General features: G+C 41.8%; 7 protein-coding genes across 7 annotated transcripts; 5 read left to right on the top strand and 2 right to left on the bottom strand.

Annotated features, from left to right (window-relative positions):
* Nucleotides 1-107: 107 nt before the first annotated feature.
* BDP55DRAFT_695486 (serine carboxypeptidase) lies at nt 108-1,936 on the top strand (the record flags this gene model as incomplete). The annotated part of the gene is made up of 6 exons (XM_060577470.1): nt 108-345; nt 418-620; nt 769-1,033; nt 1,124-1,501; nt 1,556-1,633; nt 1,692-1,936. The coding sequence occupies 6 exons, from the start codon at nt 108-110 to the stop codon at nt 1,934-1,936; spliced, it is 1,407 nt and encodes a 468-aa protein (XP_060427180.1).
* A 659-nt stretch (nt 1,937-2,595) lies between these two features.
* Nucleotides 2,596-3,361, top strand: BDP55DRAFT_614288 (carbon-nitrogen hydrolase; the record flags this gene model as incomplete). Its single annotated transcript, XM_060571238.1, has 2 exons — nt 2,596-2,768; nt 2,826-3,361. 2 exons carry the CDS (start codon nt 2,596-2,598, stop codon nt 3,307-3,309), a joined length of 657 nt encoding a protein of 218 aa, XP_060427179.1. The 3' UTR covers nt 3,310-3,361.
* On the top strand, nt 3,350-3,901 carry BDP55DRAFT_730633 (uncharacterized protein; the record flags this gene model as incomplete). The annotated part of the gene is made up of 1 exon (XM_060579713.1): nt 3,350-3,901. One exon carries the CDS (start codon nt 3,350-3,352, stop codon nt 3,899-3,901), a length of 552 nt encoding a protein of 183 aa, XP_060427178.1.
* A 540-nt stretch (nt 3,902-4,441) lies between these two features.
* On the bottom strand, nt 4,442-7,116 carry BDP55DRAFT_556810 (family 31 glycosyl hydrolase; the record flags this gene model as incomplete). Its single annotated transcript, XM_060569626.1, has 3 exons — nt 4,442-4,746; nt 4,792-5,461; nt 5,512-7,116. 3 exons carry the CDS (start codon nt 7,114-7,116, stop codon nt 4,442-4,444), a joined length of 2,580 nt encoding a protein of 859 aa, XP_060427177.1.
* A 169-nt stretch (nt 7,117-7,285) lies between these two features.
* On the top strand, nt 7,286-7,567 carry BDP55DRAFT_670461 (uncharacterized protein). The gene has a single exon (XM_060575383.1). The coding sequence runs from the start codon at nt 7,306-7,308 to the stop codon at nt 7,462-7,464; it is 159 nt and encodes a 52-aa protein (XP_060427176.1). The 5' UTR covers nt 7,286-7,305; the 3' UTR covers nt 7,465-7,567.
* A 967-nt stretch (nt 7,568-8,534) lies between these two features.
* Nucleotides 8,535-10,926, top strand: BDP55DRAFT_226651 (major facilitator superfamily transporter). The gene is made up of 5 exons (XM_060566118.1): nt 8,535-9,465; nt 9,517-9,576; nt 9,646-9,884; nt 9,938-10,224; nt 10,284-10,926. The coding sequence occupies exons 1-5, from the start codon at nt 8,857-8,859 to the stop codon at nt 10,748-10,750; spliced, it is 1,662 nt and encodes a 553-aa protein (XP_060427175.1). The 5' UTR covers nt 8,535-8,856; the 3' UTR covers nt 10,751-10,926.
* On the bottom strand, nt 10,823-12,348 carry BDP55DRAFT_226647 (S-adenosyl-L-methionine-dependent methyltransferase). Its single transcript, XM_060566117.1, has 8 exons — nt 12,276-12,348; nt 12,196-12,227; nt 12,052-12,137; nt 11,846-11,998; nt 11,701-11,776; nt 11,500-11,637; nt 10,984-11,403; nt 10,823-10,926 (listed from the first exon to the last, which is right to left on the bottom strand). The coding sequence occupies exons 3-8, from the start codon at nt 12,089-12,091 to the stop codon at nt 10,896-10,898; spliced, it is 858 nt and encodes a 285-aa protein (XP_060427174.1). The 5' UTR covers nt 12,092-12,137; nt 12,196-12,227; nt 12,276-12,348; the 3' UTR covers nt 10,823-10,895.
* Nucleotides 12,349-20,401: the final 8,053 nt, after the last annotated feature.

Here is a 20,401-nt window from a genome sequence, read left to right as displayed (position 1 = left end):
ACCTGCCGCCCCTATTACTGCTCGTTCGTCACCCCGCGGCGATTTAATCTTATCTCATCTACGTCTTCTTGCCGTCTCTATCAACCAGTCGCAAAAGCGGTGCCAACATGAGAGCTTTACTTCCTCACTCTGTGGCCGCTCTAGGCCTGGCCAGCTTCGCTGCTGCGCTTGCGACGCCCAAGAGCTACTCTGTCGATAGAACTTACAGCCTCATGTCTGACTTGGGAACGAACTTCACGGTTTATGAGCACGCGGCAACAAGCTCCAGAACGAGATATGTCCAGGACTCGGGAATCTGCGAGACAACCAAGGGTGTCAAGCAATACTCTGGCTACTTCGACGTTGGTAAGTCTCCTCCCTCATCTCAACTCTCACCATCCTTGCGATGACGCCAGACAATCTGACGAGATGCCGCAGGTACCGACCAAAATATGTTCTTCTGGTTCTTCGAAGCTCGTAAAGATGCGAATACCGCTCCAGTAGCTCTGTGGCTGAACGGTGGCCCCGGCTGCAGCTCCATGCTCGGTCTCTTCCAAGAAAACGGGCCATGCACCTTCAACAAAGCCCCCGGCGCAGACCCCATTCTGAACCCCAACTCGTGGAACAATGTCGCCAACATGGTGAGTCTCCGTCCATCCCGGCGTGTGATTGACACGGCCCCACAAGCTTAACACAACCGCGCTCGTCCTTTTACCTTGATGCCTCCGCATCGTCCATCAATGCTATTAACCCATGTTCCATGCTGACGGCGGCACACCCCATCAAAAGCTCTATGTGGACCAGCCAATCGGGGCCGGTTTCAGCTACGGCACGAGTGATACAGACAGCACCGTCAAGGCCGCGCCAAAAGTCTGGGCGTTGATGCAGTCCTTCTACAGCAAATTCCCCGATTACAAGGGCCGTGAATTCGGCTTGTTCACTGAGTCGTACGGCGGCCATTACGGCCCGGAGTTTATCGACCATTTCCAGGCCCAAAATGATGCTATCGACAAGGGCACTGTGAAGGGCGAAAAGATCAAGATTGTCGCTCTCGGTATTGGAAACGGTTGGATTGACCCAGGTACGCGATGGTCCCGAGACGTTGGCGTAAGTTGAGATGAAAGATGCTGACAACTCGTGATAGTCGTCCAATACAAGGACTACTTGGAGTATGCAGTGAACAATACGTACAACAAAATCATCGACCAGCCCAAGTTTGATGAGCTCACCAAAGCTTACGAGAAGGATTGCAAACCTGCGATGGAGAAATGCACTGGTCTCGAGGGACAGAATGAGGCTTGTGTGGCCGCTGAGAATGCGTGCTATGCAGCCGTTGAAGCGCCCATTGAAGCGGCCAAAACTTTCAACGTCTACGATGTCAGAGCTAAGGACGACAAATTCCCGCCGGGAACCTATCAAGCATACATCAAGAAGCCTGAGGTCATGAAGGCCATCGGTGCCAAATCCGAGTATCAGGAATGCCCTCAAGCACCCTACGACAAGTTCACCTCGACTGGTGACGGTAAGCGTGATTAAGCTGAGCCCAAAGAATTTGGAGCTGACCGTATTCTCACAGGCCAGCGATCCTTCCTTACTAAGCTTCAAGACATCACGAAGAAGGATGTACAAGTTCTCATCTGGGCCGGTGACGCTGGTGAGTTTGAGGCATGTCCTCGTGTGGTATCTGCAACGTAGCTGACTGCCATCCATAGACTTCATCTGCAACTACATTGGCAACTACAATGCGGCCAAGAAGATTGGTGGCGAGGAGTTCGAAAAGGCGGAGATGAAAGACTTTAACATGAACGGCAAGAAGATGGGCGAGTACAAGAACGTCAAGAACTTGAGTTGGTTGAGAGTCCATGAAGCGGGTCACGAGGTCCCAGCTTACCAACCAGAGGTTGCCCTCGAAGCCTTCAAACAGACCATGGCAAAGAAGGGCATCTCTTCACCGTAAAAAGTAATCACCGTGTGGCCGAGTTAGCGAGCTTATAATGATCCATTGATCTTTTCATCTGGACCGTGACTAGTGAAGTTGACGAGGGTTTACGTGCATAGCCAGAGACAAGCTGGTAGATCTTCCAATGCTCCTGACTCTAAATCGGCCATCGAAATCGAGCAGCCCAGTGTACTTACTATGGTTAAGCACGTGTGCATTAGTGGGTGATGGAATCAGTACAGAACCATGGCAGCTAGCTCCGTGCGGCGGCATTGGATACAAGGCAAATCTGCAAGGAGGACTGTGGCGGCTGAGAATTACTGTTTTGGGACAGCATTTCATCAAAGAGGAAGATTCAACCCGCATGAGAGACAATTTCGACCCACTTTCAAGGATTCTCGGCATTTGAAAGGCAAAGGCTAAATTGCGAGCTACTAACAACCAGTTGCTTACTGATTCGGGAAAGCGATCAACGCTCCAATTGTTGTTGAATGAGATGTCCGTCAAATCCATTATCCCTCTAGGGCTGAATTGATGGGTACGATGTCCTTATCTAATCCCGCCAGTCATATAAAGTGTGCGGTTGTAGCGTAAAGCAAGTCTGACTATTACATGGCCCTCGAAGAAGATGAGCAGACTTTTCAACTTTGGCTTCTAGATCCTCGCTGGCTTGCGAAATGACTCCTTCAAAGAACATTCGTGTCGCTCTGGCCCAGGAGGCATCGATTGACTTCGACCTCCAGGCCAGTGTCGACAAGACATGCCACGTTATTGCTGAGGCTGGCCGTGCAGGGGCACAGCTGATTGGATTCCCGGAGACCTTCATCCCAGGCTATCCCTTTTGTATTTGGTATGTAATTCTTGCCCTTTGCCTCTGGCACCGAAAACATGTAATCGAGTTCAAAAGGTCACGTGGGATAGATGTTGACCTTACCAAGCGCTACATCAAGAATTCCCTCAAACGAGACTCGCCAGAGATGATACGTATATGTGCTGCGGCCGTAGAGAACAATATCGAAGTTCGTCCCGGATACTCGAAGAACGAGGACGATTCTCTCTACATAGCACAGTCACATATCGGTTCTGATGGATTGATCAGAATGAATTGGCGTAAGATTGAGCCCACCCACGTGGAAAGAACAATCTTTGGCGAAGGTAGTGGACCATCTCTACTCAATATTGCGAGCGTCCCGGGCGTGGGTAGAGTTGGGGGACTCAACTGCTGGGAGCATACTCAGCCTCTTCTGAAATACCGCACGTATGCCCAAGGGGAGCAAATCCACATTGCTGCTTGGCCACCGATGATGCCGGGCAAGGATGAAGAGGTTTTGTGGAACACAATAGTGGAAGGTCAGTATCATTGCCTTATATGGCTACATGACAGCGGATAGCGTCCATCAGTTCGCCAGGTTCCCGTGCGAGGTCCAAATCATGGTCTGGGAGGAATTCTATCTCGAGCCTCACCATTTTGACGCAGTCAGCCACGATCATCGCCGCCAAATCAAGGGTAAGGGCAACAGAATGGACAAAGAGGAACGCGAAATCTCAAAACTTCATCTCAGGGGAAAGGACGAGTCGATCAGCCATTACAAGGCCATCGACAACCAGATCAACTACCTTTCTCGCGAGATCGCCCGGACTATCCGCCACAAGGACCACATGCCACGCTTGGAAGACACCGGCCAGGGCCTAGGTTTCGATATTGCGGTTCACAATCGTCAAACCTCCCGATATCCCGACTTCGCCTACCTCAACTCGACCATCGACGTCTTGCATTTGAAGGCTCCATTGTACCGAATGAGCGTCTCATCTGAGCTAGCGGCCTGGTGCAAGAATATTGAGCACGCTACTGTTGAGTATACTGGCTACGAGGATCCTCGTTGGACTATCGATGTCACATGCGAGACCAAGAGCAAGAAGCGCAACGGAAAAAAGCGCCTTGTCGTCTCTGGTCTCAAGTCCTTGGAGACCGTATATTTCTAGCTTGTCACACATTTTAACACGCAACGGAAACAATAGTTACGACAGCCAGCGGCACTGGGCTCATGTCCCTACTACATCCTTGGCTCGTGTTCCTACTACAAAGACCTGCTGTTGTCAAGTCATCGGATAGATTGACATTGACACAGGGATTGATGTGGAGCGATTAAATTGGAGGGGTCTTCTTGCGTTCCAATTATTGAGGTGCTATTTCTGAGGAGATGGTTTTGGATGGATCACACATCGAGCTGGCTCGCGTACGAGGTTGTTTAGGAAGGATGATTCTGGGCTAGATTGGACACATCGCCTCATAGAACATCGATACCACATTGCACAATCCCCAATACAACTACCACTCTCATAAACGATCTTCTGCTCTCGGGCGTAGCTTAGCTTTTGCAACCTGAACTCATACTCAAGTAAATCGGAATGCCCCATTGATGACAAGAGTGCTTTGTTCCCCGGGCTGGCATCGCTTCACCGGGCATCACGTATGATTCAGAAAAAGCCTATCCTCTCAACACCAAACGGCACCAAATTCGATTACAAAGTGACGGGCACAGTCCACACTCTTCTTCCGCGAGCATCCAACGACTTCTCTTGAGCCTTGGCTCCGCTTACAATCACCGTCCGCTCTTCTCCTACAGGCAACAACACATCAACGCCCTTCTCGAGCCACAGAGGACTCCACTTCTCCTTTGAGCCTTCAGTAACAACAGCCTTGACCTCAACGGAGATCCTCTGCTCCACAATCTCATATCGGATGGTGAACTTGAATTCGGCAGGCACCTCACGGCTGATACCATCGTCCTCGTACCAGCTATCCTCGAAGACCACACCCTTCACGTCTTCGCCGCCCAGTTTCGTCTCAGAGCCTTGGGCAGCAGCTCCACGCAGTGAAAGCGGAGGGAAGATCTCCACGCCGCGCCAGTCGTCCTTGGCCTGGTTCGGGAACTCCGGGTCCGCTTCCTTAAGCGATGTCGTGTCGAGCGGCTTACCCACAGGCACAGCCGAGCCGATCTTCGCAATGACGGGGATAGAGTTGTACCAAGGCGAGAGCACTGTGTGCCACTTACCCGCTTCAAAGTGTTCATACGGCGCATTTGTGTTGAGGAATCCAAAGTCACTGCCGTCGCCCTTCTTCGGGAGATACACCTTTGCGGTGTCGACACCGGGCTCGTAAACGCCACCAATGATGAACGCATCGCCGAACCAGAACTGTGTGTCACCGTCCTTGATCGCCTTCGTCCACACCTCTGAGTCAGCCTCGTAGCCCCAACCGGTCCAACGCTGGGGTGGGGTTGCGGTGTGATGGGCGCGGAGATTCTGGGAGTAGGTGTAGGGGACAAGCTCGTAACGGCGCTTGATTGTAGCCCGAATGATGGGCGTTGCAGTGGGGTACATCCAGGGCTCGATGACGCCGCCGATGAGGTTATCTGCCTCGCTGGTCTTGAAGCAGTTGATGGCGAACCGCGGGGAGTGAACGCCCAGCTGGATCCAACGAACGAGGTGCTCCGGGGTAGGTTGGGGTCCTTCGAAGCCGCCGATGTCGTGGCCGTAGCACTACGAATGTTAGTCTAATTATGAGATTGGGATGCTCTTGGGTTACTCACGTGGAGGAGAGAGAAGCTGGCGTTGAGGGCCAGAGAGTTCCCGCCCCTCATGGACTCCCAGGCGGTGACGTTGTCACCACTCCAAGAGGCACCGCAGTACTTCATAGTTCCGGCCGTGGCACTACGCGTGAGAACGAAAGGTCGCTCCTCAGGCTTGCCCTCGATCGTTGCATCATGAGAAGCCTTGCCCATGAGCTCGGTGTGGATCGCGCGGCCCCAAATGCCAACATCCTTGCGGCTGAGGCCCTCGGGAATCGGTACTAGATCCGTCTTCTCAAGGGCGCATTGCCACTCATCATCGGGCACAGTATACTCATTGTTATCATTCCACATGACATCAATACCGACCTTCTTCAGTCCAACGACACCGTCATACCACCACTGATATCCGGCGTTGCTGGTGAAGTCCAGGTGGCTTCCCTCTCCGCTCTCACCTCCACCAGCGCTCCAAAGTCTCGTTACTGCAGTCTTTCCAGTGGACGGATCCTTGAAGAAAGCACCGTCTTCAGACAGCTTCTTGTACGCGGGATGCGTAGCAAGCACGTAGGGCTTGACATTGGCTAACAGGCGAAGACCGTGCGAGTGCGCCTCGCGGGTAAAAGCCCTCGGGTCAGGGAAACGGTGGTAATTCCACGTAAAGACATTGCGAGTCTTAGGTTCTTGCTCAGCAACAGTGTACCCGGAGCTCATCTGGAACGCAGAGAACGGAATATCGTGCTTCTCGCAGTTCTTGATCCACCCCATGATCGCTTCGTGGGCCCGCGGAGTGTCCATAGCGCTGTACTTCATGCCACCGCCAATGTAACCCATCATGTACCGCGGCACACGTAGTGGAAAGCCAACGAGCTCCGCATAAGAGTGTACGACTTCGGCAACGGTCTTGCCGACGATGGTGTACTCCTCGAGACCGCCGTGAGACTGGCGATGCACCTTGTAGGCACCCCACATGCCGTCGAGCTCAGATCCGATGGACCACGTCGAGCGGGAGTGGGCTGTAGAGAAGATGCCGACGGCGCCTTCGGGCGTGACATTGATGAGGAGCGGGATGTGCTTGTATAGCGGATCCGTGCGGTAGGCGTCGTATCCAAAGGTGTCACTCGCGGAGATGATGAATCCGCGGCCCGCAAGGTCCATCGGCGCCGCCTTCTCTCCGAGCCCCACGTGGAGTGTGTGCTTCTTGTAGGAGGAGTAGTGAGCGATGCCGGGACCGTCCGCGGCGTAGGAGCGGAAGGGGAGGTCGGCGTGGATGGGTTTTACGGAGTCATCTTGGCCGACGTATAGGGATACAATGGGCGTGTTTGACCATTCAACGACGGCTTTGACGTCGGAGGTGGTGAAAGATTGTGACTTTTCTGACGTCTTGACTTGTACATCTTTCGGGGCCAGGTCTGTGCTGGGCTTGTGTGCGCTGGGGAAGGGTGGGACAGGACGCGTCTCCGAGGTGACGGTTGTACGGAAGACATTTGACCTTACAATTTCGAATGTGAAGGTGAAGTCCTCAGGGTGGCCTCCTGAGGACTTGAGTTGTATGGAGGATGCCGAGGCAGCACCCTTGACCTCTTGGGGCGCATACCCGGTGGGAATCTTTTCGTTTTGGAGGAGCATCTTCAGCAATGTGTGTTCTTTGTGATGCGTCAACCTTCTCTCAATTGACCCGGCAGTGGGCGAAAGTTGGAGTTCGGGCGGCCTTATTAATGCAATGAGGAGAAATGAAGGCGGACCTGTGATGTTGCTATCGAAGGAAGTGGGGGGTAGGAGGTGTTCTAACTTCTAAGCTATGGGATAACGGTGCAGATGAACGTATTCTTAAAGTTTGAGGATTTCCGATGTCGCAGTACACATCACTTTTGGCTAAACGGAAGATATCTGACAACTTTGTCTAAACTTGGCAACGCGAATCGCATCGTGAGGAGGACTCGGACTCGGCATCCGAGTAAACGACTACAACATTGAACCCACCAAGCTCGTGCGAATGGTGTCCCGAGTTACGTGTAGCACATCAGAATGTCATTGGGGAATGGGGAATAGCTTTCCCCGAAACCATCCCGAAATCCACATCCCCCAGACGGGACCAAGGATACGAACGGGGAAAAGCTGGATCATCGTAGTCATCTCAAGAGACAAGACCAATGATGTTGTAGCCTTCTGACTCGTGGTGGAAATTCATGGCGGTGCATCGTGTCATGAGCCGCCCCAAAAGTAGTTAGATGCCGACGACAATGCCGCCCCAAAAGAAGAAATTTCACCGCCGAGCCGCTGCGGGGGACGGCAACAAGCCGGAGAAAACGGACTTCTTGCGGCCAATAGACGGCGACGTCGGCCAACCTCCGAGTCTGTTGCCGCGTTGTCGGTCCCAGTTCTTGTCTGATTGTCTTAGTCTCCAGCTGTCATCAACTCTCCTCTCTCGTTCGTAACTCCGTGTTGTTCCCCCTCCCTCCCTCCGCATCGTTCACGCGATTCATCTCAAAATCTGGAGACTATGGGGGACAATCTGGGGCAGTTTGTTGCACCGATATTCCCGTGCTTCCCAATGTTCCCCCAACAAATCCCCCAACTTCCCCCGCGCGGAGTACAAATCCCTCTCCATGTGGGGAGTTGAGCTAATAACCTCCACCCAGACACCAGACAGCCAACCATTCCAGCCACTCGTGATGCTTCAATCCTCGGGTTTCTCCCCGCCACTCGGTCTCGTGAAATCTCCTATTCATCTCCCTCTACGATACACCACTCGTTGACCGCCCTCAGTGATCTCAAGAGATCCGCGGAGCCCGTGGGGGTCTAGTGTGCGTATCGTTGTGCCGTAGTCCGATGACAGATGGCAATTCTACCAGGTGGAATCCCCGCGTCGAGAGGTATATTATTCGAAGTCTACTTTCAAATCCATCATGGCAGCAGTGACCGTGTGAAGTTGGTTTGGCAAAGTCTGGTCCCGTCGTATCGAAAAAGCTGCAATACGAAAAAGAATAGGGCCAATTGGGGAATTAAACCACGGCGTCACCCACGGAAACAAGCCTTTGGCGGCTCAAAGACGGCATACTAGCCACCTTGGCTGAGTTCCCCCTGCTGTCATTACCAAGGCCGTGGTCCGATGTCTGAAGAAAATGGCACTAAGTACCCTTGTCAACCCCCTTCTCGGCGACCGACTCGCAGCCCATACATCAGCCGACATGTTTTGGGACAAGTGCCGCCCATATCTATAATCCCCGAGTTCTCTTTCCAATTCTATCCGAATCATCTTCATGTTCCACTGAAGCTCTACGTTCTCGTCGTAACTTGCCTTTCTGTCTGAAGAAGGACCTTTCCATCACTTACAACTAGAGGCACCCCTTGACAAGTTTAAGCAACATGGCCACAAACGAGGACCAGAACAAGGCCCCAGTAGACCAAGTCGAACACGTACCAGCCCATCAGGAAACCACAACCCACCGCCGCGATGCCGCCGCAGAACTCCTGGGCAAATCTGGCGCTTCGCCGGAGGACCGCGTCGTCGTCATGCCCGCAGACAACGCCCGCGTCCTGCGCAAGATTGACCTCGTCATCCTGCCCTTGATGCTCTTTGTCTACTTTCTCCAGGGCATCGACAAGTCCACCCTCGCCTACGCCTCCGTTTTTGGTCTCATCGAGGACACCGGGCTCGTCGGGGACCAGTACTCGTGGCTAGGGTCCGTCGTCTACCTCGCCCAGCTAGTGATGCAGTTTCCGCTTGCATGGTTGCTAGTCAAGTTGCCTGTTGGCAAGTTCACCAGTTGCATGGTTGCCTTTTGGGGTATCACCTTGTCTTGCATGGCGGCAGCGCACAATTTTGGTGGGCTTCTGACCGCGAGACTCTTTCTTGGGGCGTTCGAGTCTAGTGTTGCGCCTGCATTTGTGGGAATTACGCAGATGTGGTGGCGACGACGTGAGCAGACGCTGAGAATCAGCTATTGGTACGCTATGAATGGCTTCACCAACATGGTGCGTTGCGTCGACTTTGAGCCTCTTCAAAACTTTACTGACGTCCACTAGTTTGGCAGTCTCATTACCTATGGCCTGGGACACATCTCTTCTCCCCTCAAGGAGTACCAGGTAAGCCCTCAACTCGGACAGTGAACAACCAGTCGCACCAAAAGAACAAGTACTGACTAACATGCTTAGATCATCTTCATCTTCTTCGGTATCATCACAGTGGTCTTTTCCATCATCATGTTCCTCTATATGCCTGATTCTCCAGTCGAGGCCAAGTTCCTCAACGACCATGATAAGCTGATCGCCATCGAACGTCTCCGCATGAATCAACAGGGTGTCATGTCCCGCGAGTGGCGCTGGGATCATCTCAAGGAAAGCATTGGTGATATCAAGACGTGGTGCTGGTTTTCTCTCGTCTTTTCCATCTCGTGAGTCCCTTCGCCCCCTTTTACAGACCTTCACACGAACTAACGTCTGCTAGGATTCCCTCTGGAGGCATCTCTACGTTCGGCCCTCTGATCATCAAGTCCTTTGGCTTCGACTCCTTCCAGACTATTCTGTTCAACATCCCCTTTGGTTTCGTCCAGCTCGTCGCCACTGTTGGCGGCTCTTGGATCGCTACAAAGATCCACAAGAAGGGCCCAGTCATCGCTGGTCTTTGCATTCCACCCATCGCGGGCTGTGTCATGTTGATGGTCCTTCCCACCAGCGGTCAGCAGGCCGCACGTCTGGCGGGATACTACCTCATCTCTGTCTACCCAGGAATTAGTAAGGCTCATCAGCCCGCACACTATCAGCATAAAGACGCTTGACTTACACTTGCCTAGCACCCCTCATCTACTCCTGGTCCGCTGCCAACACAGCCGGCGACACCAAGCGAAAGTGCACTTCCGCCGTTCTTTTCATCGGCCAATCCGTTGGCAACGTCGTCGGTCCCCTCCTCTACAAGCCCGCCGAGGCACCTAGGTACACCCGTGGTCTAACGTCCAACCTCGTGCTATACTGCGTCATCGTCGTTCTTGTCGTCCTCGTGAGCCTGTATCTCGCCTTCCTCAACCGCTCGCATAGCAAGCGCCGCGTGGCCATGGGTAAAAGCGCTGTTATTATCGACACAAGTTTGTTTTCTGCCGCTGAGGCCGAGAAAGCTAAGCGAGAGCAAGCCGCGCAGGCTGCTGGGGATAATGGGCATGAGATGGCTGCGGCTGGGGAGGAGCAGGCTGAAGAGAACGTTGGTGCGAGGGCGTTTGACAATTTAACGGATTTGGAGAATGAAGAATTTGTGTTTGTATTTTAGCAGCTTGTCTATAGAAAGACCTTTTGATACCGACGAAATGACACTGTTCGCACAAAAGGAATGTTGTTGCAGATAGCGAACCACTCTTAGTAGGCAGTACTAACCTCACCCACAACTCCTTATGGCGTTGTGGATGAGGGCACCTCTAAAGAGGCTTCCGTCCATAAACCACATGGCTTCTCAACTGTCAGTAATAACTCAAAAATCAGTCATTGGTCAGAATTGTCACTCACAGGTCATAGATGCCATGGTAGGCGCCTTCCTTCATCTCCCTGCGGACCTCCGCAGTTTCAACTAACACCTCTTCCTTGGTTCGACCGAGGACGCCACAAAAGACTCTGAGAGTAAACCCTTCCAGGCCTTCGAGCATTTGGGCCAAGTTGAGCATACCCAAGTCCTTGTAATGTGGCTCCTTGGGCCAGGGGCCCAGGGGGGCTTTAAGACGCTGGTGGAAAATATTTTTAAAGCCAGTGTCCGTCACCCAACCTTCCAGCTTCGGTCCAGGAGAGGGTTCTCGCCCGATGCTCCTCATTGTCTTCAAGAAAGTCTGGTTCCAGGGCCAGGTGGCATGCTTTTCAGTGTATGTGCCATCATCTGAGTAAATCTCGGGGTCCATCTCGTGGAACTCGGCCCAGCCTCCTGGGTTCAAGTGACTTTCGTTCTCCATTAGTTTCATTCCATGATTGGCGAGTGTAAAAAGGAAAAGTATTTTACAGAAGTGATTGGGGTTGCTTGAAGCATCGACTTACTCGTAAATGTTCTTGACCAACTTGGGCCAGTCCGCTATAGAAGCAGCCATGAACCGACAGAAGATGAAGTCGTATTTGGTTTGATGAAGCCACGGACTTTCGACATCGTCAATTTCGAATCTTACATTCGCAGGAACCCTAGAAACGATGTTGGCGACAGGATGACCAAAACTTTGCTTGGAAAGCTAGCCATGAACTTACCAAGACGGCTGAATAGCACTGAGATCAACACCAATAACCTCGGCGTTTTCAAAGATATCGCCAATTTCGACAGCCCCTGGAAGAGTTGTTAGCCACGCGGAAGCGCGCCGAATGTGAACATGGTCTTTTCACGCTGAGCACTTACAGATACCGGTACCAGTGCCAACATCAAGAATTCGCTGAATCTTGTCTTTCTCCAGCGGGGCAAGAAACAGCCTGTTCTTGATTGCTTTGACCATCATGGCGTGTGTCATGTCAAGTCTCTCCATTTCTACTTCGTCGTTTGGCATGATATAAGCTAAATGGGTTAGCTCGCAAGATTTGCCAGGTATTGAATGCAGCAGAACATACACCCGGGCCGGAAGGCATGGTATCGCCGGCCATACTCCATAGGGTAATCAATGACACTTGAAGACAAAGAGGCAGTGTAATTGGAGCTTAGTGTGCGGCCCGAGTCAGTTTTGCGATCTGTCAAGTGAATATGTCCGAACCTACATCCGCTCATCAATAGTTGACGCATTCTCAGTCTGTTACATTGTTAGCAAAAGCTTCCAAGTTACCGCGGAGAATTTTACATTGGAGGACAGTGCTCAGATTTGACTTACGGTCTCTCCTTCATCTGCCTCAACAGTCACGTTGTTGACGACTTGTGGCATATTAGCTGGTGGGCTACCGGGCGAGCTTGCTTGATCTTGAGCTGGAGGCGACGCGGCTTGTGCAGGTGGTGGCGTCGCGGCTTGACTCTGGCTATTCGTCGTTTCAGCCATCGTAAGCGCAAATGTTACGATTTAGTTTTACGGTCAAGATTGAATCACAGGGCTGCCGAGTCGAAGTTGATGAGTCTGGATGATGGGCAAAGTTCTCAGTTCATCTGTCGGGGAGCCGGGCGATTGTCCAGCCTTTTTGTAATTACCCCTCCATCCTCCGTCGTTTTCACTTTGGTTTAGCGAAATTGGCATGTTTGCTGCAGACATATCTGTTCCTTATCGTTGGTGCTGTGCCTCAGAAATGCATCAAAATGGAGAAAATCTGCAGCCAAAGATGCTGAGATTGGTCGCAAGTCGAGATCGCAGAAAGCTGTTTCGTGTCTTGTTAGGCTCCGCAGCATTGTTGATAGGCAACTAAGCCAATGAGGTGTAGGCGCTTACGGATAGTTCTCGTCGGATACCCGGCCAAATGCGAAAACCAACCCCGGAACAGCTATATAGCCAATGCATGGGAAAACAATTATTCACATGCACTTCTTAAAAAGTCGGTTAGCGAAAAGATCCCTTACTTGAATTCTCTAGAAACTCGCGTGGTTGAAATTAAGTTAGACTTTAGTGTTTTATCTATTTTATCAGATCTTAATTTACTTTATTATATATAGAAAACTAAAATAAACATATAAGCGGCGACAGCTTTAAATTTTATTTTCTTATCAATCACGAAACTTTCTAGTACGATAGGTATAAAGAGATAAGTAATATTTTTATAAAGTGAGAATTAAGGTAAATATTTATAGGAATTGATATAGAGGTATGCAGAATTGATACAGCGGCATATACCTTATAGCGGCATGCACGTTTGCCCTTATAATTAGCTCAAAATTTTAGTATATTTTTATAAAAGCGTTAAAGGTAGTTATAATAATATTTCGATTAGTTAATAAATCTAGAACTCTTATATAATAATATATCTATTAGACCGTTCCTTATAGGTCGTTAAAATAGTCCTAAAGGTAATAAATTAATTAATATTTAATTACTTATACCTTAATTATAGCGTCCGATTATAATAAATAATAGATTATCTAGATAATATGTAAAATAACCTAGCTATAAAATTCTTTATTTACCGTTATTTAATACTATTTTCTATTTACTCTATTACTTTTAAATACTAAGTTATAACGGCCGTCTATTTATACGACTTTTTATTATTTTTCTTTTATTAAGAATACCGGACTAATTTTTTATTTATTATTAAGATAGATCTAAAATCTAATTAGAACTTAGTTAACTGGCCCCTTATAAACCCTTAATTAAGGACGATTTATTACGACTTTCTAATAGGCGGCCTTATTTACGGCCGGTCGAGCTTTAATTATTACGTATTATAATAGTTTAATATCGAGATTATTAGCCCTACTAAGGTAGTATAAGCTCTATAAGAACTTATTATATTACGTTCTTTAATTTATTATAAAGTAACGTTATAATCTTTAGGTTTAAAATTTAATAATAAGGATTAAAAAAAGACGTTTTCTAAAGCCGCTACTATAAATAAACTTCCTATTTATTAAAAGTCGATAATTTGGTTATTTTTAAAAAGATCTTATAGTAATATAAAATATTAAGTTTAACTAATATAGAATAATTATTATTATACTTTTTAATAAGGAGCGGAAATAGCCTCTTACTAGAGGGTATTACCTTATATATAAGCCGGTATTATTTAGCAATTAATTTAAAATACTTTAATAAAACTATAGTCTAAAGTTTATTAAGATATTTTAAGCGGGGATTAATATACTTTTGGCCGGTAAATACCTCGTCCTTTATATAGGCCTAGCAAAAACATAGCTTTTAATCGTTAATTATATCCTATATAACGTCTATAAGTCGATATAGGTAATTAAAACTATTAAAAAGGTAGCCCTTAATATTATTATTACTTAATTTTATACTAAACGTAATACAAATACCGAAGTTCTAATATTTATAAATTAAATAGCGGGCCTATTATACTTTTACAAATAAGTATATAAAATAAAGATAATATAAAATTAAGCGTTAATTATCGAACTCTTTATAAAGCTTTTTCTACGCTTTTTTAAAAGAGTATTTAGTTTTAATAAAAAAAATAATAAACTTTTATATAATAAATATATTACGATAGGTATATAGGATAACTTAATCTACCGTTATATTAATATATATGCGGTCCTTATTACTAAGTTCCGTTATTATTTATATTACCGAGTAAGGATCCTCTTTATTAGACCTACTATTTTTACTATTATTACCACCGGTTTTAAACCACTTCTACTTAGCCTTAAATATAATGTTAGAATTAATATAATAAATATAGAGCTATTACTAGGTATTTAGAAACTCTTTATTAAATATAGCTTTTATTTATTTTTTATAATCTATAATAATAATTATAGGGCGACAAATTAAATATTACTCAACTAATTATTTAATATTTTTAAAGAGAAATTAGAAGCCTTCTAACCGTTCGTTATCGATAAAACTAAATACTATATTATAGATAGACCTAAAGTAGGTCTACCTAATTACTTAGAACAATAAAAACTTAAAGCGATTAATATTATAAATATTATCGAAGCTAATTACTTCTAAAAATCGCTTTTATATTTAAAGATAGTAAAGAAAGGTCTAAATAAGCCTAATAAGGCGGTCCGGCTTATTATTAGCCTACTTAATAATATAAAGAATTTCCTATTTATTAAATAACTTAATTAATATAGCTATTAATAAATAACTGTTTAGCTTTTCCCGGTTTAAGTATACTTTAATATTATAGATATTATACTAGGTAAATATAGAATCCGAAAATTACTTTTATATAATAATACGGACGTTATATACCCGAATACTAATATAACGGTTTATATTTTTAATAAAATCCTTAATAAGCTAGGTAAGCTTTCGGTATAAAGGGTAAGTAGATGCTTTAAGGTTTAGTTAATAATTATATTAATTATAGCAAGGGTCTAGTAAGTAGCGTAAAAGCTATTTACCTTCTTCTTATATTCTTATAATTATTTACTATTCGTAGCCGTATTTTTAAGACTTTTACTATTGGATTTTTATACTTTTTAAAGGACCGGGTTTATTAAATTGATTATATTAAAATAAATATCATATAAACTAACCTATCCGAAAGATATATTTATACTATTTTACGATACTAAATCCTTTAACCTTTATAAATATATTAAATCGGTTAAAAAGGGCCTTTATAATAAGCTCTAGGCTACCTAGGATCGATAAGTTTAGGATAGCGTTTAAAAAGGGGAAAGAGGATTTCTCAAATTAGGTATAATAGGAAGCTATAATTTAGAAAGATAATGGACTTAAAGGAGGGTCTTATTATAAAGGTAAATTATTACGCTTTATATACGGTAAAATAGTAATAATATTAAGATATCCCTTTTAAGATTTCACTATACCTTTACGGTAAAATCTCTAAAAAATACCTTAAGATTTTATATGGAAATCCCGGGGAAATCTCTATAATATCCAATAGCCTTTTATTAAGAATTCCTAATAAATTCTTACGGGTTTTACTATAAGGTCTTTTACTATAGTAGCAAAGAAATTACGGTAAAATCTCCCTAATATCTATAAAAAATCGTAATAAATACCCTTCGCTAAAAAAAACTATTTTGTTTATAAAATCTATAGGATAGCGGAAATATACCAGTTACGTTTTATAAATTATTTATTTATAATATATTAAAATTATAAGAAAGTTATATATATAAATAAAAGATTAAATAGAATAGATAGTTATTTCATTAAACAAAAACCTTAATTTATTAATCTACCGGCTATTTAGTATAATTATAAATAGTACTAGCTATATTATTATAGTTCCTCCGTATATTCTTAGCCGAGGTATAGGCTAAGTATTACTACCGCCTATCTAGCATCGTTAATTATATTGATATTATTAATATTAAATAGAGTACTAACATAAGCTAAAGTAAATTCCTTTTTATTAATATATTTAACGAGCTTATTTAGGTCTAAATTAAAGAGCTAGGACTAATTATAGTACTATATATATATATAGGCGGTACTAATAGTAAGATAGAGGTCTTTAGCCGATCTATTCTTAACTATATTAACGAGGGTAATCTTATAAGCCGTAATATAGCCCTTATAAGCTTCGGTATTTATTTTAATAAAGCGAACGGTATTTATTAAGATTTTTAAATTATAGAGAATCTAATTTAAAAGAAGTTTATTTATAAGTTTATTATTAATTATAAATAAACCGATAATAATATAGAGAATAATAATTACATAGGGAATATTAATAATTCCCTCTCCCTTATAGACGAACGTATAAAGGCTAGGATTCTAGTTAATTATATTAACCAGGCTAGCGTTAAAAAGGCTAGTAAAAAGCTATTTAAATATATATTTATAGAATATATAGTTATTTATAAGGTATATAATTCGGTTTTAAAATACTGTAATAAAGGTAAGGGCCTTACTAGATTAGGTATTTACGGGAGTGGCATAGGCGGCTATAAATAGGTTATATATAGTGAGTTTATTTTTATATAATATATAGTATATTTTAATCGGGATTTTAATAGCTTTATTATTATTAAAAAGCTCGATAATATTACGCTTATTAGTAGTTAAAAGACGGGTCTCGTTAACTATATCGTTAATTTAATATAGTGTAATTTCTAAATTATTTATAATAAGGTTAGGAATAAGTATATTAAATGCCTCCTTTAAGTAAGTATATATATTTAGGTATTAGATATAAATAGTTATTATTATTTTATAGAACTCTTCTTTCTTTATATTGCTATAGATATAGTCCTTAACTAGGCTGCGTACGACCTTAATAAACTTTAAGCCTTTATAGGCTTTTTTAATTATTTTACGCTCTTTAATAGTGCTTATAGTACTAAATATACGGTTAATATATAATACCGGGATAATTAAGCAGTTTATTTTATATATATTAAGAGTTTAGATAAATTATTTTTAGTAGTTACGGGGCTAGCTATTAGGTATAATTATAAATTTATTATTAGAGTATATAAAATCGTCGGAGGTTTAAGAGTTATATTTAGAGATATTAGCTATATTTTCGGTATTTATAGGGATATTTTAATAGAAGTTATTACCTAGGATTAATACGGGGGTCTAAGGTATAGGATATTAGGCCTAACCTTTATTAAATAGTATATTATAGTGAGCGATAGGAGGCTATATATTAAAATAAAAGATTTTATAGGCTTCTTTTTTATTAATAGTTTACAAAAATATTACTTAATTTTAAAAGATTATAGTTTTAAATATATTTTTTATAGGTATAGATATCCTTTAATAATAGCGAAATTTTATAGTTAATATACGAGTATTAGATTCTATAAAAGAGTCTAGTATACCTTTTTATTTAATTTAAAATTAGAGTTTAATAATTCTTTACTACTATAGATATAAATTACTTAGAAATAGTTATTAAAGGTGAGATCATTTGATTACTATTTGTTCTAATAGGCGTTATAATAGTATTTATAGAATTAATAGTTATAGGAGCGGTGTTTACTAGTAATATTAAGGACTAAGTAAAATACCTTAGCTAGAAATATAAAAATACCTTTAATAAAATAAAGATTAATATAATTTCGTAGTAAAATTACGGATATTAGAAAGTGAAGTAGGGTATATAATAGGTAGGTTATGAAATATAAATATAGGAAAGTGGGCGATAAAAATATAATTATAGTAAAAGGTTAATTACCTAGGGCGGTATCTCGAGTCTTAAATATAGGTTAACGACTATCCGATTATAGGTAAAAGCTATATATTTTTATAAAGATAAATAATCTCTTTGATATCTTATTTGCTAATATTAAGGTAACGAAAGACCGTTATATTATTAATAAAAGCTTATTAGTTAGTAGCTAATCGTTATAAATGGTAGGGATTTTTTTTAATAATTACCCCTTTTTAATCGGGAACGTACGTTATAGTTATTCTTTAATTTCCTTATAATATTATAATAAAATTATCTTAATTTTATTATAGTAAAATCCTTTTTATTTAATATAATTAGATTATTCTTTATTTTTTTTACGGCCTACCTTACTTTCTTTAATATGTTATAGGTAGTTTATTAGGTTCCCTTATAGTAGGCTATATTAACGTTAGGATATAGACCGGTTAACTTAACGTATGCTTATTATTAATCTCTACTAGCTATTTTTTAAAAGCTTTTATTAATTCAAATAAATTTATAGTATCTATATCTATTTATATATTATAGAAGTATAGGTAATCTTTTTATTTAATAAGATATTATATTTTATACGATCTATATCTATATATTTAAGTACGTTTATTTAATATCTATTTGATTTTATAGTAGTTATATTAGTCTTTTTATTTTTTTTATCGTGGGTTATTTATATTTATTAGTATTATTAGTAGAACGGTACGGTTAAACGAATCGGTTTATAGATCCCGAATTAGGATAAGATATATTATAGATATTACCGGATATATATTTATAGTTAGTAGTAGGTCGAGGCGGTAAGTTAGTAGTCCGACTCGTTCTAAAACCTTAATCGGTTTAGTATATTATAATAAGATTTTCTTTAAAAGATTTCTTAAGAGCTTATACCCCTTTCTTAATTATAAATATACGAAATTACTAAGGGTAAAGATTATATATTAATAGCTTTTATTAAATACGTCCTTTATATATATTTACCCCTCTATAATAGAAAGTTTTACTTCCTTCTAGAATATATCCTACTTAACCTTATTAAATATAGCTATAAGTAGGCTTATTAGGCTATTAGTTTTAAAATTATATAGTATCTTATTAGGCGTATATTAGATTATAGCTATATAGTTATTATTAAGGTTAAATTATATAGGAATTACTCTATAGAGCTAATTTTTATCTAAAAATGTTATATATTAAGTTTAGAAGGAGGATTTTATAGTTTAGTTTATTCTTTTTAACTATCTATCTATTGACGGATAATAGATCGTAAAGAACTTAAATAATATATTAAGTTCTTTCTATATAGTTTACTAGAATTAGGAGAGAAACTTAGGATCTTTATCGGAAATAATACTTTTCGGAATTCCCTAATTATATAGTTATAATATTTAAAGAAAGCTAGCGGCCTAGTCGGAGGCCGTATATATAATATAGCCTAGTATAATAATAACGGATTTTAAGAATTTATTAGTTACTATAAGAACGTAATTGTAAAATAGGAAATTTTAAAGTTTTTATAAAGAATTATCTGCTAAAATTTTGGGTAAACCTGTAATAAAGTCTATAATAATTATATAAAACGGAATTACCGGTTGTTACGACCTAATATATATAACTAAGACTAGGGCCTGCCCTATAGACTTCCAATAGTTATAGCGTACTATATATACATATATAAATGGAATATATATGTTATTTAAGGAACGGAAGAATTATAAAATAGGTTACGTATAGATAAAAAGGGTAATTATAAAATAAGGTAATTATAATAATTATTTTAAATGATCGTTTATTAGTATCTATTTAGTAATTATTAATAAATAGAGTATATATATAGATAAAGGATATGTTTATATTTAGGACCTATATATAATATAGACTTAAGCCGGGTTTAAGGATAGACTTTTTATAGCTTTTTTAATAATTAACTTAATATTAGATTTTATAATTGCTTTTAGCTATCTTTATTAAGAATACTTTCTAATAAGATTATAATTAATTACCGAAGTTTTACTTATTTTACGATTTATAGATATAGTTTTAAAGAAGTTATTTATAATTATAATACTATTTACTTAGCCCTCGTAGCTTTAACTTCTATTAATATATTTATTATAATTAACTAGCCGTAATACTTTAATTGCTCTTATTTAATAAGTTTATTTTATAAAAGATTAACTAAATAGTATAAACGATATCTTTTAAT

The sequence above is a fragment of the Colletotrichum godetiae genome (genome assembly GCF_030913485.1).
Source record: "Colletotrichum godetiae strain CBS 193.32 chromosome Unknown BDP55scaffold_32, whole genome shotgun sequence".
Taxonomy (NCBI): Eukaryota; Fungi; Ascomycota; class Sordariomycetes; order Glomerellales; family Glomerellaceae; genus Colletotrichum; species Colletotrichum godetiae.
Note: the sequence above shows the minus strand (reverse complement) of the source record. Positions and strands in the feature narration are given on the sequence as shown.